This window comes from Cnephaeus nilssonii (assembly GCF_951640355.1).
Source record: "Cnephaeus nilssonii genome assembly, chromosome: 16".
Classification (NCBI taxonomy): domain Eukaryota; kingdom Metazoa; phylum Chordata; class Mammalia; order Chiroptera; family Vespertilionidae; genus Cnephaeus; species Cnephaeus nilssonii.
The window spans coordinates 19,443,601-19,459,111 of record NC_137087.1 but is presented as its reverse complement, the minus strand read 5'-3'; the positions used below and the strand labels follow the sequence as shown (position 1 = coordinate 19,459,111).

The 15,511-nt window shown below is 49.3% G+C and overlaps 1 protein-coding gene across 1 annotated transcript in view; it reads right to left on the bottom strand.

The window, feature by feature from the left end:
* PSAP (prosaposin) overlaps nt 1-15,511 on the bottom strand; it is a 31,789-nt gene that overhangs the window by 3,454 nt on the left and 12,824 nt on the right. The window contains exons 2-9 of the mRNA XM_079793530.1: nt 12,185-12,318; nt 10,131-10,205; nt 9,509-9,634; nt 8,361-8,561; nt 7,830-7,973; nt 6,554-6,610; nt 2,165-2,290; nt 270-365 (exon numbers count right to left, since the gene is read on the bottom strand). Coding sequence (XP_079649656.1) covers nt 270-365; nt 2,165-2,290; nt 6,554-6,610; nt 7,830-7,973; nt 8,361-8,561; nt 9,509-9,634; nt 10,131-10,205; nt 12,185-12,318 — 959 coding nt within the window. The remainder of the gene's footprint in view (nt 1-269; nt 366-2,164; nt 2,291-6,553; nt 6,611-7,829; nt 7,974-8,360; nt 8,562-9,508; nt 9,635-10,130; nt 10,206-12,184; nt 12,319-15,511) is intronic.

Genomic DNA, 15,511 nt, shown 5'->3' with positions numbered 1-15,511 from the left:
GGGGTGGGAGAGATTCTGAAAATACTAACATGACTAGGAACCCAGTCAACAGCAAGATGCCGTTTCCTCCTGCAAAAGACAAGAGCTACAGAGCAGGGCAGAGTGGCCTCCTCCGGCCACAGCCCAGAGGATCCACGGGTGGGAAATGGGGTAGGTTCCCAGGCTGGTGCCCAGACCAGCAAGGACCAAGCCACCTATTTCTGCTGGGTTCTCCCACTGGGCCATTCTAGCTCCAGGGACCCAGGGCAGCATTCCGGAAACCCACATACCTCAGTCTTGTTGCTGTCGATCATCTTGACCACCTCCTTCACCACGTATTCACACATCTCGCATAAAACATCATCCTTCGCCTGCACCAGGCCCTTCTGTGGAGGGTAAGAGAACATGTGAATGCTGAGACCCTCACCTCAGCCCTTGGTCCTGCTCCTCGGAAGGAGAGGGGACTCAGAGGCAAGGACAGGTTAACATCGCAAAGGGCCACTTCCTACTGAGTCACCAGGAAGTGCGGCTTCCTCCCAGTGTCTAAGGTCCAGTGCCTCTTGTTTCTATGATGCAGGAGACCCATCCCTTTCGCCAATCCTTCACCACCACCTCCTCCAGCCACCCCCGCCCCCAACCAGGAATTTACACTTCAGGTAAAATGTTCAGGAATCCATACTTCAGTGAAAGCAGTGAACTGTCCTCCCACCCCAAAGAGCTGCCGTCCCATGTGATGCTGTGTTTGGTTACAATTATTTCATCAGTCAGCATTCGTCCTGAGAAATGGACGGGGGCGCAAGAACAAAATAAGGACTCGCTATTTAGAAGCCAGTTTTAAACACATTTCAGGTCTGCTCTTGAATTTCACGTCTCAGTAACACCTGAAACTGCTTTTCGAGAGCCTGCCTTTAATAAGGCAACACTGCTGAATAGGACTTTCTGTGACAACGGAAACATTTCCATCCCTGCTGTCAAATACAGCAGTCACCAGCCACTCTCTACTGAGCACCTGCGTTTTCTTTTTAAATCCGTACCCCAACAATAAAGATTTAAAAAAAAAAAAATCCTTATCCAAGAACATGCTTAGAGAGAGGGAGGGAAGAGAGGGGAAACATTGACCCATTGCCTCCCACACACACCCCGACTGGGGATCAAACTTGCAACCAGGGTATGTGCCCTAACCGGGAATCAAACCTGCAACCCTTTGGTGCACGGACAACACAACCGACAGAGCTTCACCAGGCAGGGCCTGAATTTTTTTTAATTTTAATTTTGTTTAAATTTAAGTCATGTGACTAGACTACAAGCTATAACTCTCCCTTTTCTCTGGCCATTAATTCTGTCAGCCAGGTAGGCAAAGGCCTATGAGCATCTCGACACTTAAGCCTTCCTGTAGGCCACACACTGCACCTGCTGAGGGAGGAGAGGGAGGCAACACAGCCGAAGGAGTGACGTGGGAAGTTCTGGAACAAGAAGTGCTTGCCATGTGCCACATGGTACGATATCACGTGGCTGGGCCCCCAAGCGGCAGACCTTCCCCACAGGCCACAAGCGTCTATTAAAAAAAAAAAAATGTTTCCCCTAAGTGGGAGCCCTGACCAACTTTAAAATCATTTTTCGTGAGAATTTTCAGGTGAAAATGTTCAAGAACACCCGAATTGTGAGGAATATATTTATTTTTATAATATTCATTGCAAATTGATTGTTTTAAATTCAAAATATCGTGGCGTGTGGGATGGTTTCCGTTTTGGACGTATGGCAGTTAACTGGTTAAGAGCTAGACTGCAGGCCCCAGGAACACAAGGACAGTTTTGTTCACCACTGTAGGCGGGCTGTTCTAGGCCTCCATCTCTCAAACACTGCCTGACCCGTAAGACGTGCTGAATATAAACAGATTATGGAATAAAGGAGGCTTGTCACCAAGTGAAACAAAACAGATGCCCGTGTGTGCAGATAGCACCCGGAGAGGCTTTGGGGGTCTGGGAATACCAAGTCTGTACTATGGCTACCGTGGGGGCCCACGGAGAGCACACCCTGAGAGAATCAGGCTGGAGCCGGGCACTGGAAAATGATCTGAAAGACGTGCTCAAATGTAGACTCGATCCCTTGAGCGCTGGGGTTGATAACCACGGCAATAAATGTACTCGATATGGCATTGGCCAGTACAAAACAGTAACACCAGTACCTTAATGGGCTCCACCAGTTCCAGAGCAGGGATGACGTTCTCCGAGACCGCTTTGGCAGGGACCAGAGGCTGCATGGGCATCTCCTGCTCACAGAACCCGACCATCGCACAAATGTCCTTGGGTTGCTAAAGAGAGCACAGAAAAGGCAGTCAGACACAGGCCTGCACCCACCGCCCGAGTCCCACTCTCTATGCTCAAAGGTCAGGGTGCCAAAGGAGGTCCCTGTTCCCAATGTCAAGGGCTGATACTGTAAAAACTCCATATTAAATCCAAAGGAGCTCGTGCAAATGCAGATGGACCCGTTTCATGTGGGGGAGGAGGCCACACAAAGCTCTGGGGGAGGTCAGACAGAGCGCTGTCCCTGCTGCAACCAGGGAAGCAAGACTCCCACCCCTGAGGCTAACGGTGATCAGTCATCCCCAAGGACACGGGCCTGCTCTAGAGCCTGCTTTTCCGGTGAGCTCAGTGGGAAGTAAGCTCTATGTTCTTTCTGGAGGAGGAACTATAATGCTCATAAGCTAACAGAAAGCCAAATGTGTTATAAATAAAACCACACCGGGTCATTCGATGGCAGGACCATTTACAATGATGCACTAAGGGGAAATGTTAGCTTTTCAAAAAACCACATCCTATGTTCACAATTACACAAACACAGTTCAACGAAAACCCAGTCCCCCAAATTAATGAATCCTTCAAGTCACCAGATGGATCCCTTTTCCCAACCAGACACCAAGCCACAGAGAACTAGATAGTTTGGACAACATCTTGACCATTTCACTGTACGATGGCCAAGAGCAAGGCAAGTATACATGGTGTGTATACTTTGTAAACCAAATGCCACCAGTGACTGGCTCTGGGCCTGGTGGCATTTGCCTCCCACCACCAAACCAGCGGGAGCAGGATTGCCAACGGTGAGGCCCGGGAAGGGAAGGGAAGAGAGCTAGATCATGGTTATGGTTCACCTGTGTAAATACCAAGAAGGCTCCAAAATAAATTAAGGGTAGGGGCGTTTGAAAGAGTATTTGAAGTACCCTGTCTGTGGCACACTTTAAGAATGGGGGAAAAGTCCGGCCGGCGTGGCTCAGTGGTTGAGCATTGACCTATGAACCAGGAGGTCACGGTTCGATTCCCAATCAGGGCACATGCCTGGGTTGCAGGCTCCATCCCCAGTGTGGGGTGTGCAGGAGGCAACCAATCAGTGATTCTCATCATTGATGTGTGTGTCTCTCTCTCCCTCTCCCTTCCACTCTAAAATCAATAAAAATATATTTTAAATAAGTAAAAGAATGGGGGGGGGGGGGGGACAGAATGTGGCCAAAGATAGAGCAAACTTTTTAGAAAACAGACAAAAAGCCCAGTTGGTGTTGCTCAGTGGTTGACCGTTGACCTACAAACCAGGAGGTCACGGCACACGTCTGGACTGCAGGCTCAATCCCCAGTGCGGGGTGTGCAGGAGGCAGCTGTCTGTCTCTCTCCCTCTCCCTTCTCTGAAATCAATAAAAATATATTTAAAAAAAAAAAAAAAACAGAAAAAAAAATCAAAGATTGAGGTGGGCTGCTTTGTCTCAGATCAGCTTTGTTCCATGAGGCGGCCTATGTGAAAATTCAGATATTTCAGCCAAATCTCCCACTAGACTTCAGAAAACCTTTGAAAAATCTTCAGTTCCAGTGCTCAAAAGGAGGCAATGCTCAGTACAGCCCCAAAAGGGCACCTGGCTCCATTAAGTCTGGTCTGATGGCTCAGCGTCCCCCACTTTATGCCACACGACCTAGCTCACAGGCCGTCTGCTGTGGCTCCTGGATCTGCAGGACCTCATCCCCAGACGGGCAGAAGCCGAAACCAAGAGACTGTCTCCACACTCTGGATCCAGCAGATGGGACAGTCTGCTCGCTATTTGCAATTGATGTGTTCATGCGGGAGCAGCATTTCTGGGGCATGGAAAACAGGAGTAGGACATGCTGTGCTCTCAAGGCCTATAGTGCAGGAAGCTGCGGCATCTTGGGGACCACCCATGGTCCCCATCATTACTGGTGGCCTGGCATTTGGCCCACTGGACACTGATCTGGCTCAGGGTGTGTGGCTCCTGAAGGGGAGACGGAACCCCCGCCACCTCAAATGCTGCGTTACAGGGAAGAGATGCAGAAGCTCCCTGCCAGCCGATACACCCGGAGAGGGACCCTGCCTTCCACAGTCTCTCCCTGGATCTGCCAGAGGGGATCATGCATACAAAAGGGATGAGCAAAAGAGCTACAAGCAGCAGCCAACCACTACTCCAAGCAAATCCCCATCACATACCTGATCCTGCTGTTGAATAAAAAAACAGGAAATCGGAGATAAAATAAGAGAAAGGAAAGGACACAACAGTTAAGAAAAAAATTAAAACAATGATCAAGCAGTTAATGAGGTTTAGGATATCACCAGAAGTTTAGGGGAACCATCCTTCAGTCACAAATCAACCACCTACCTTGTTCCCACTACTGAGTGCACACTGGGCCCTACCAACTCCTCTGGCCCTCCTTACTGGACAGATATCACCTCCAGCTTGGGTGTGCACTGTCCCATGACCCTGACACAACAAATCATGTTCCTAACACCGGGCAGCAGGTCCCCAGAAAATGCCACATTATGAAGCGCTCTCATCCCCAGAAGCCTAACCCCACCACACCTGCAGGGCCCTCCCCTCAGGCTGGTGATGAGCAGCACAATGGAACAAGGTACAGGGCCACCCAACTTAGGGGAGTGTGTTATAAAATACACCTGGAGGGGTTAGGGACTCGAGCTACGCTCTCCTCTGCCCAGGTCTCTCAGCAACCTACCCCAGCGGCCAAAGGCCAGACTGGAAGGCTGGTTTGACACTCTATCAAAAGCCTGGCACTTTGCTTCAGCAATTTCAGTTTTAATGACCTATACTAGGAAAAACAGGGATTTGGCTGCTCATCATGCCTTTTATCCCAAAGGCAAACCTGCAAACAACCCAAACACCCAGCCACAGGGGACTGGGTATATAAATTACCTTTAGTCGCACAGTGAATTATGCAACCATTTAAAAATCATTTGTACAAAATATTTAATGACCAATATAATTTTAGATTAAAAATGCAAACTACTTGCCCTAACCGGTTTGGCTCAGTGGATAGAGCATCGGCCTGTGGACTGAAGGGTCCAAGGTTCGATTCTGGTCAAGGGCACATCCCCAGTAGGGGGTGTGCAGGAGGCTAACTGATGGATGTTTCTCTCTCATCGATGTTTCTAACTCTCTATCCCTCTCCCTTCCTCTCTGTAAAAAAATCAGTAAAATATATATTTTTTAAAATGCAAACTACAAAATATGTAGAATATAAAATATGACCCCACTGACGTTTTCTTAAACCTCAAATGATTTTCAATTTGGGAAGTATTATCCTATTTTCAAAGAATGTATATGCAGTATAATTTTTACAATGAGAAACATTTTTTAGTTAGCTATGAGGAAGTACTAATCAGATCAAGTCACACCAAAGGCTTTTTCCTACTCTCGCTGCTGCCTTTGTAAGCTGCTGTGGAACAAGGTGCAGTGTGAGTAGTAACCCCAAATAACCTCTATTGTGACTGGATGGCGTCTGCGTGGTTAGAGCAGGACCAGAGAGTAAATCTTTTAGGTTTGCGAGCATTAAGGTCTCAACTACTCAACTTTGCTGCTGTAGCGCAAAATAGGCATTGCAATGTTCCAATAAAACTACCAAACAGTCCCTGTTTAGAGAATAAACTCAAGAACTATAGGCCAATCTCAACTAATCAGAAGCAAGCATGACAGAAAGGAAAAAGTGCAACCCACCCCTCCATCCCTCCAGGTTAGGCCTCAGGAGGCCAGAGCATGTTCCCAAAGGAACGATGCTTCAGACCACGCTGCTCCGAGCCAGTTTTCTGCATGAAGCTGGCTAGCTGATGGTACCTCCTAGCTCTGATCATGAAGGGATGCCCCTACCACCTGGATACATCAGAGGCGAGTGTGAGCGCTAACACTGCTGCAGAGTGTGGGACCAGCTCTAAGAGGCTGCAACACAGCGGTTCTCAGCCTGGCCTAGCTACCGAGCAGACCATGCCCATGAGGCCCAGGGTGAAAGCCAAATGCTGGAAATCTGATGGGCAGCTCACACGGGCACAGCACATGAACATTCACAAGGTGAGGAGGCCAGGGCAGTGGTGAGGGTGGTCAAGCTAGGAAAGGGGAAGGGGAGATAGTGAGCTGCAGCTGGAGAGTCAGCTAGTCACAAAGGGCTCATTTTAGCCCAGTTGAGTACTCAAAGGTAAACAAAGGAAACTAAACTATATACTTTTCAAAATTCCTGGAAATCACAAAGTTCGAGATAAAGAAAAATGCTAAGGAGGAAGGTCCCCTGCCACCTACCATGTGCATCATCATCTGGATAACAATCTCAGAGTACTGGTCGACATAGTTCTTGCACTGGGGACAGAGAAACACACTGTTAGTGAAATTACCGCTACAACACACCAAAAATCAGCATTTCCAACCCCAAAGTCGAGTCTTGTAAATGTCTGCTCTGGGAAAGTTTTATTAAGATGAAAGTGGCAATGTGGTTAATCTCTACCTTACAGGACAACGTGTGCAAACGATGCTTTGAAAAGGTTTACCGAAGGCCCCTGGAGATAAGGCCTTCCAGTCTCCTTTTTGCCCCAAACTTGCCCCAAAATCACAGAGTAGCAACTTATGAGTGTTGGGAATCAGAGATTACTTTTCAAATCCTTCCACACACTCTTGGACAGAATTATAAAGCTGAAATCCAGCAGAATCAAGTTATGATGATTTTCAACCTGCCTATTTTTACAAACACCTGGGCATTTCCCGCAGACCCTCGGAGAACAGCTCTCGGAGAAGAGGTCCTAACTGGGAGCCTCCGTGGGGAGAAAGGCAGGAGGAATAGGACAGCCCTCCGTACTGGAGAAGCCCATGTGCAAACAAACTGCCACGCGGCTAAGGTTCCAGGCTTACAAGAGAGAAGCCACCAGAGGAGCCTCACCCCCAGAAGGGCTGCCCTGGGCCCGGACCCGCGTGTCGTTAACAGCTCCCTGCTCCTGTCCAGCAGAGGCTTTGTGCTGGTCAGGTACTAACCTGGCATTCTGGTTTTGCACACCAATCTCCAGAGTGTGGTTAATGTGAACGGGGCCCAAGAGATAAAGCCCCCTGTGGGGCTAACAAAATGAGTCTCTGAGCCCACAGGACTAACATTCACAAGGTAAGGCAGGCATCCGGGTGAACCTCCTGCAAGCCAGCCGCGGGGCTTCCCACGGACGGCAACCTGCTGGCTGTGGAGAGCACACTTAGTATTATTAACATGCAACAGCCAGGCGTTAGAAACAGGCTGGAAGTGGTTCCAGTGTGTTCTTACAGACGTGATTACGGGGAGAATAGGAAATCTTCACCAAAGTCGTCTCCTTCCACTAGTCTGTCCTACGAGTTGTTACATATACAAGGCAATTACCCAACACTGTATGTGAGTGCCCACCACCTGTTCCAGCTGCCCTCTGGTTGGAAGGAATGGGACTTGTCTGAACAATCTTGTCCTCAGAGCTCCTAAGATGAACTTTAAATGATACCCCAGGAAGTGAAGTTTTCAGGGTTCCCCCACTCCCGTCTCCAAAGCCCACAAAGAGACAAGGCTCACCATGTCGGCCATGCCAGGCCCCAAGAGGTCACACTTCTCCCGGGTATGTTCCACCAAGGCCTGCACAAAGGTGGAGTTGGTCCTTACAGAATTCTGGATGTCGGCCACCATCTGGACGCAGTCCTGGCAAACATCCCCACCAGCCTACAGAGACGGGGAGGGGAGGCTGTCAGCCACGCGCTCCTGTAGTCACTAAGAGGGTTCCAATTCCTAGGAAAAGTGCCTCCCGTGCTTGCACCTCAGCACTGGATGTGACTCCGAGCAGTGAACAATGTGTTTTCACAGGCTCTAAAATTGTCGACAGTTTTAAAATCACTGGGCACTGGTTTTAGTAAAACTTAATAGGAAGGGGGGAAATGGTTGCATATTTTAAAAACCCTGGTTTTTTAATTTAGCTTAATGTAAATATCCAGGTTCTTCAGCAACTGCATGGCACAACCATCTCCAGGCCGGCTGCTGCCAAAGCCCCCAGTTCAAGCAGCACACACTCTGACCCAACCCGAATGGAGCCCGAGGCGAGCGCTGCCTTACCTTCGGCCGGGACTCTCGGTGGGGGCCGCCCTGAGGGTAGAGGAGGAGGGGGATGTTGGCCATGAAGGGCGCCACCATCTCAGCCACGTCCAGTTCTGGGATCTTATTGGACTCGAGCTGCTTCCGGTGATTGAGCTCTGCCAGGTGCTTCTGAAGAGACTCGCAGAGACTGAGCGCGGAGCACACCTCCTCGGGTTGGCTCTGGTGGGGAAGGAAGTCCAGCTGGAAACCCTCTCCCCAGAGGACAAGGAAACAGGCCACCTGTGCCTTTGAATGAGTCCCCCTCCCTTCTCTCTTAGCTGGCCTCATGCATGCATACCCAGTTCCCAGGCATCTCAGACTCAACCGCCAACCCACTCCCCCTCCATCTCTCTTTCAGCAATGGCCTCAGCCCCATTCTCCCTGCAGTTCAAGCCAGAAACCTGGAAGACGTCCCCTCCATCAATAAGTCTAGTCCATTCATCCTCTAAAAACTACGCATCTGTCCATCTCCACTGCCTCCAGCTCATCTGACGCCTGACTGTTCTGCCAGCTTCCCCTTTCAGCTCCAATGGGTGGGATCTAGACCAAACCCTCTCAAAAAGGAACCTATAATCATGGCACCCCCTCCTGAAACCCAGGGACTTCCTGCTGCACATGTTCCCACCTTGGGACAGTGGCCCTCTCAGTTTTGTAAGCCCTCCTCTTTGTTAGGGTCTTTCCAAATTCCTTGCTCACTGCTGAAAACCCAACCTCTGGCACATGGTTCACACACACAGCAGATACTTATCAAATGAACACTGAGCTTCCTTGTAGCTGAACCCACAAGTAAATTCCCTTACTCCTTAGGATAAAAATCACAGAAATGAAATGAATTGCTTGCTCAAAAGATCCCACAGGAGTTATCAAATCAGCACCTAGAGATGTATGCCAGTTTACTCCCCTTCAGTAATTCTGTAAGCCCCATTTCCTGTACCCTACCCAGCCCTGGAAGTTACAGGCCGAGTGTTTTGCCGTGCCAGAGCCATTCTGGATGTTAGAACTGTAGTCAAGAGGCTGAGAAAGCCCACAGGTATGAATGGACTTGCCATTTTAATCACTCTCTCCTGGTCTGGTACTTGCCTGGACCCCAGCACTGCCTGAAGGAAGACCTATTCTCCAGCACGTACCATCTGTCCTTTAATCATGTCCAGGATGACTGGGAGGTAGGTGTCCACCATCTCCTTGCATGAGGCCGACATGTCCGGCTTAGGAAGCCAGTCACAGGTCTTCTCCAAGTACACGAGGATCTCTTGCTAGAGGACACAGGCAAGGGGCAGGTCAGTGTGCACTTTTCTACAAACGGGCTGAGAGCAAGAGGCCCTCGACAGCTCCCAGAGTGACAGCTAGAAGCAGCAACCCTCAGGGAAGGGGACCTGGGAGCCGGGGGGTGGGAGCCGTGGCTCGTCGCGTCAATGGGGCAAGAAGCAGATCCTCAGGCTGCAGTCTCATAGGCACAGAGAGCAGAGACAGCCAGACGGACCCAAAGGTTAACAGCATGTGACACAAAATCCAATCGACTTGGGCACTGTACACCTGGGGACAGGGGGAGCAAGCTAGGGCCCACGGCCTGTTCTTGTACAGCCTTCTATGCCAGAAGCAGTATGTGGCCCACAGGACTTAATTATATCCCACCTGGACCTAGACCATTCCATGGTAGACACCCCCCTCCCCTCCCAAGTCACAGCTTTTAAGCGACCAATCGTGTGGCCACCAGGCCAGCACTCGGTCACACACACTTGTGGTGCTTACCTCAGTGGCATTGTCTTTCAACATGTTGTCAGCTGCGGTGATGACATCTTTGCACACGTCGCAGGGAAGGGATTTCTAAGAGGAAAGAACACGAGGGAGAGATCTGTATTTGTAGGACATAACTCGCACCACACACAGCTGAAAACCCCAGGGACGTGACCATGGCGACATCTGACACACAGGCACATCCTGGTTCCCAACCTGAACAGGAAGCACTCGGACGCCAGGGAGGAAGGATTAGGAGTGACTGACCAGAATACTGCTTCTACAGGCAGACACCCTTTTCTCGTACCCTCTACCCCTCAGCGCCTTACTCAGTGTGCACAGTACAAGTCACATTTCCTATTACTGCTCACAACAGCTCTGTGAGGTGGAAATCTGAGCAGCAGGAACCAGAGAAAATCAGTGACGCAAAGCAACATCACGGGCCAGTACCAGCACCACAGAGTTACGGGGGCGGGCAGCGAAGCCAGCCCCAGCCAGACATGGGGCGCATGGTGCGTCTGCGCCCTCCCCTTGGCGCTGCTGCCCACACTCCGTCGGCCTCCCTCTTCCCGGCCAGTGCTGCGTCTGAGTGCAAGCCGCCGCCACCCCAGAGCTTAGGGACAGGACAAGTCCTCTGATGAGCGTGGGCACCCGGGGCCCCGCGGGGCCCAGGACTACGGGAAATCTGGTTGGTTCTCAAAGTTCTTGGGGAGCTCCCTATTTGAGATCAACCTGTTTTCGACCCAGGAAGAAGGAACTGACGCGTCTGGCTGAGACTGAGGAACACCTGTAAACTCAGCTGCATTCAGAGAAACCAACCGGTCAGGCTAAGCATGTGCTCGGGGCCACCGAGAGAGTCAGGCATCGTTCATGACGCTGCTCAAGAGAAGGATCTAAAGTCCTCGCCTGACACAATTAAACTTGGAAAGAGGAAGCAGTATTAAAAACAAGATCAGGCCGAAACCGGTTTGGCTCAGTGGATAGAGCGTCGGCCTGCAGACTGAAAGGTCCCAGGTTCGATTCCGGTCAAGGGCATGTACATTGGTTGCTGGCACGTCCCCAGTGGGGGGTGTGCAGGAGGCAGCTGGTCGATGTTTCTCTCTCATCGATGTTTCTAGCTCTCTATCCCTCTCCCTTCCTCTCTGTAAAAAATCAATAAAATATATTTAAAAAAAAAAAAAACAAGATCAGAAGCAAATTAGAGACCAAATCTGAAAGTAACCGTGGCCACGAGGGCGGTTTTCCAGTGAATTCAGAAAATACTCCTTAAAGAGCAGTGTTAATTATTTTTCTCTTACCGAGTTCTACGGGCCACTGACAAGTTTTAGAACTTGAACTCCACTCAGTCAAACCTGGCCTGTACCACCAGGTACATCCCAGAGAGAGCCCAGAGCACCTTCTGCTGGTGCAGCCAGCAAAGCTCGGGGCCTCCCGCGAAGGTTCGGGTCACATGAAGAACACACTGAGGTTTGTCATCTGAGAGTATTCCCCCATGTGTGCTAAGAGCCCACATGAATATGCTATATTTAACATTGTTTGGATGAAAAAAGGCAGTTAGATTATAGCTGGAAATAAAATCTTAAATATCTACTAAAGTGCTAGGGTCTGAATCAGCGACCCAAACAGGCAGCTGAGAGAGGCAGAGAAAGAAAACATCAAAAAGGCCTGAAAAGCTTATTAGCATCTAGATTTTGAGTGAGTGACCAGGATGAAAGCCATCCTCGTGTGCCTGGTTCTGGGAACGGGGGCTGTGAACCTGCTGGTCCCTAGCTGGGTGGCGAGGTGGGTCCTGCACAGAGGCCTGGAGGGCAGCAAGGAACACAGAGCATGGACATGGGAGGACCTCGTCCAACTCTGTCACCAAGAGACTGGGTGACCTTGGGGGAATGGAACCTGGGCCTCTCCAGCCGCCACTCCCTCAGTGAGAATGGTACACCCACCTACAGGTCCTGCCTCCCTGGCTGGGTCACCGTGAGGAGCAAACAAAAGGAGGCGAGAGAAAGTGCTTTGCAAACGGCAGTGGTTGCAGGCGCCACAAGGGGAAGGAGCACACGGTTACGGGCGCTCACCACTGTCGGCTTGTTCCAGACGGTCTGCAGGCAGTGCTTCACGGCCCCGCAGTCGGCCGCCGTCTTCACGTTCTGGCACCACACTGCTGAGCCTCTGGTGCATTCTTTCAGGCCCAGGACAGGGCTGGCCGCAGCTGAAAGGAAAACCGTTAAAAAAATAAGTAAATAAGTTAAAATAAAGGAAAACCATGGTGAGGAGTGGCTCATTGCCCACACAGGTCCACCGCACTTGCTTACCCAGGGTTAAGGGTGAGCTAGTCCCGGCATTTAGCAGGACGCCAGCTTGGCCCCTCGCCCAGCTACAAGCAACGCCAACCAGAGCACCACCCCCAGACAAGGAGCTGCGTTGTCAGGTAAGCCACAGGCTGGAAGGACTAATATATCTGGTCCACTTTTTTCCTCTCAGACTATTTGTAAGCCATACCAGGGAGTATCAGACCTTTTAGTCTTTATAACCTTAAATAAACATGTCATGATGCAATGAAAGAAATCACAAGAGACTGATATTTAAATAGGTTTTTAACTTCTGTAGAATGAAAATTAGCCAAAATGTGTTTTTTAATCTATAGGGAAAAACACCAAGATTCAGATCCTTATTGCACAGAAAAATGATTCTTAATGTTCTAACAGAAAAAGCTCTTTACAAACCTAATGGCATGAGTTTTTGCTTTTGCACATAAACAAGTTTACTAGCAAAAAAGCAAGACCACATATCAAAGTGAACGTGTCCACTCAAAACGAGGTGTACAGCGTCTCATCAAAAAGTAATCCACTTCTGCTGGGAAGAGGGGGGCAAAGGATGGAAAAATGAGGGACAGCTGTAATACTGTCAATGAAAACTCATTTTTTAAAAAGTAATCCACTTCTAGTCCTAGCTGGTTTGGCTCAGTGGATAGAGCATAGGCCTACAGACTGAAGGGTCCCAGGTTCGATTTCAGTCAAGGGCATATGCCCAGGTGCGGGCTCGATCCCCAGTGTGGGGCGTGCAGAAGGCAGCCAATCAATGATTCTCTCTCATCATTGGTGTTTCTCTCCTCTCCTCTCCCTCTCTGAAATCAATAAAAATATATTTCAAAAAATACATAAAAGTAATCCACATCTAGATATACATTTCAAAGAAATTGAGCAATTCAATAGGTAAAATATGATATGCATAAATATATTTAGTTTAATTTACAATACTAAAAAGTGTAGATGCAACTTAAACACAAAAATAGAAAAACTAATGACATTCTTATTAAAATATTAAGTAGCTATTAAATATAAAGGTAATGTATAATAGAAAAATTCAAGAATATGTTATATGAATTATACAAAAATCAGAAAAGAATAACAAAGCAGGGTGGTTAGCTGAATTATTATTAAACTCCCAATGTTATATATGTATAATTTTCAAAAAACTATTTTATAAACTACCTTAAGAGTTCCTATTGTTTCTTAAAAGAGGTCTATGGTATCCTTGATTGTGAAACTGAAAATGGAAAAACCTCACTAGGAAACAAGAGATTGCATCAGGCTACATGGAGATGGACCACTGTACAGGGGCAAACTCCAGCAGACAGCACAGTGGTTCCTACTGTCAGAGAAGACAACCACACAGCCACCTAAAGAACAGATTTACCACCTCAGGAGTCATGCACACATTGCAAGCCGAGAGGGCACGGTAATTCTACAGACACACAGGTGCGCGCACACACACGGTACACAACATAGGTTAGGTCAGTAGGTGCTCTCCTTTCAGGAAAGGGAGGGAAAGAACTGAAATGCTATTATTACTAGCTGTTCAACCAAAGCTCCAGTTCCACAAACCACTCACACAGACTGAGTCACGGGTCCCGCATAAAGCTCATGCCAAGTTATCTGCATGCACCCGTTCAGAGACCAGCAAATGCATTATTCATTTGCTGCCCGGGTTACAGCCTTCTCTGCTCCTTGGGAGGCAAAATCACCACCACAACCAATTCACACACTCAACTAGCCACATTCCAAAAGCTGGTGGTTTGAAATTTGGTTTCCATGGGAAAACGTGCCAGATTCGAAACAGTACTAAGCTCCCAGAAGGCCCAGGAAAGTTCAGTGAGCCAGCAGTGCAGTGGCGCACAGCAGATGTGATTTCCTACGACGACCCAATGCACACTGACAGAGAAATAACTGCGTGTCCTCGGGATCGGTAAGGCGAGGCTGAAACACAAGCCTGGTGACACCAGTGAGCTACCTCAGGTGCTCATTTGGGGAGCTGATCTGAGAGGGAAGCAAATAATGGGTCAGAATATGGGGGGACATGTCCCCAGAACATTTATTTTTTAAATATATTTTTATTGAAAGGAGGAGGGAGAAATAGAAACATCAATGATGAGAGAGAATCATTGATCAGCTGCCTCCTGTCTCCTGCCTCCTGCACATCCGCCCCCCCACTGGGGATCGAGCCCACAACCCGGGCATGTGCCTTGTCTGGGAATCAAACTGTGATCTACGGATTCACAGGGTGACACTCAACCATTGAGCCACACTGGCCAGGTCCCAGAAAATTTATACACAAAATCCTCACACCAATTCAGGGGGCTCTCAGGCACCACAACCCCAGCTGTGCACTGAAAGCTCGGGAGGCAAGCATGGTTTTTCTCCACAGAAGTGGGAAAGCAGCTGAGATGAAGTGGGCCAAGTTCAGACCTCCCCTCGGGAGAACAAACTGAACAGGTGTGTGCTCTTTGACCCCGAAGTGGGAGGGACAGACCCTAAAGCAAAACAGAAAAGCAGGGGGCCACATTACAAAGCAGCAAAGACACTGACTGCCTCGGGGAGTTAGAGGTGGCTTCTTTGAAATAAATTCGAACTGGCACCTAAAAGATGGAGACATCAAAGACTGGCTAAGTGGAGAGGACACGGGGAAACTGCTGAGCATTCCAAGGCAGAGCAGTTCTCTTCGTCAAAGGGGAACAATCCTCCTTTGTCTTTTCGAGAGTGGGGCAAAGGGAGGTGGCAGGGGCCAGGCTGCAAAGACAGACCGCGGGCACATGGGGAAGACATCATCTGGCACACTCATCGCCGAGTGATGAGTCCATCCTGTGGGAAATAGCTTAATTGTGTGTCTTCACAGGCCGGGCATGATGGGGCACGATGGGGCAGAAGACTGAAAGAGACTGGAGATTCAGATGAGGAGGCTCCTAACTACAAGGAGAGGTCATTCCAAATCCAGAAGAGGTGGCAGCAAGGGCTGACAGGCTGACCAAAAAATTCCAAAAGAATACGAGAGCCGAAACCAGTTTGGCTCAATGGATAGAGCGTCGGTCTGCGGACTGAAGGGTCCCAGGTTCGATTCCGGTCAAG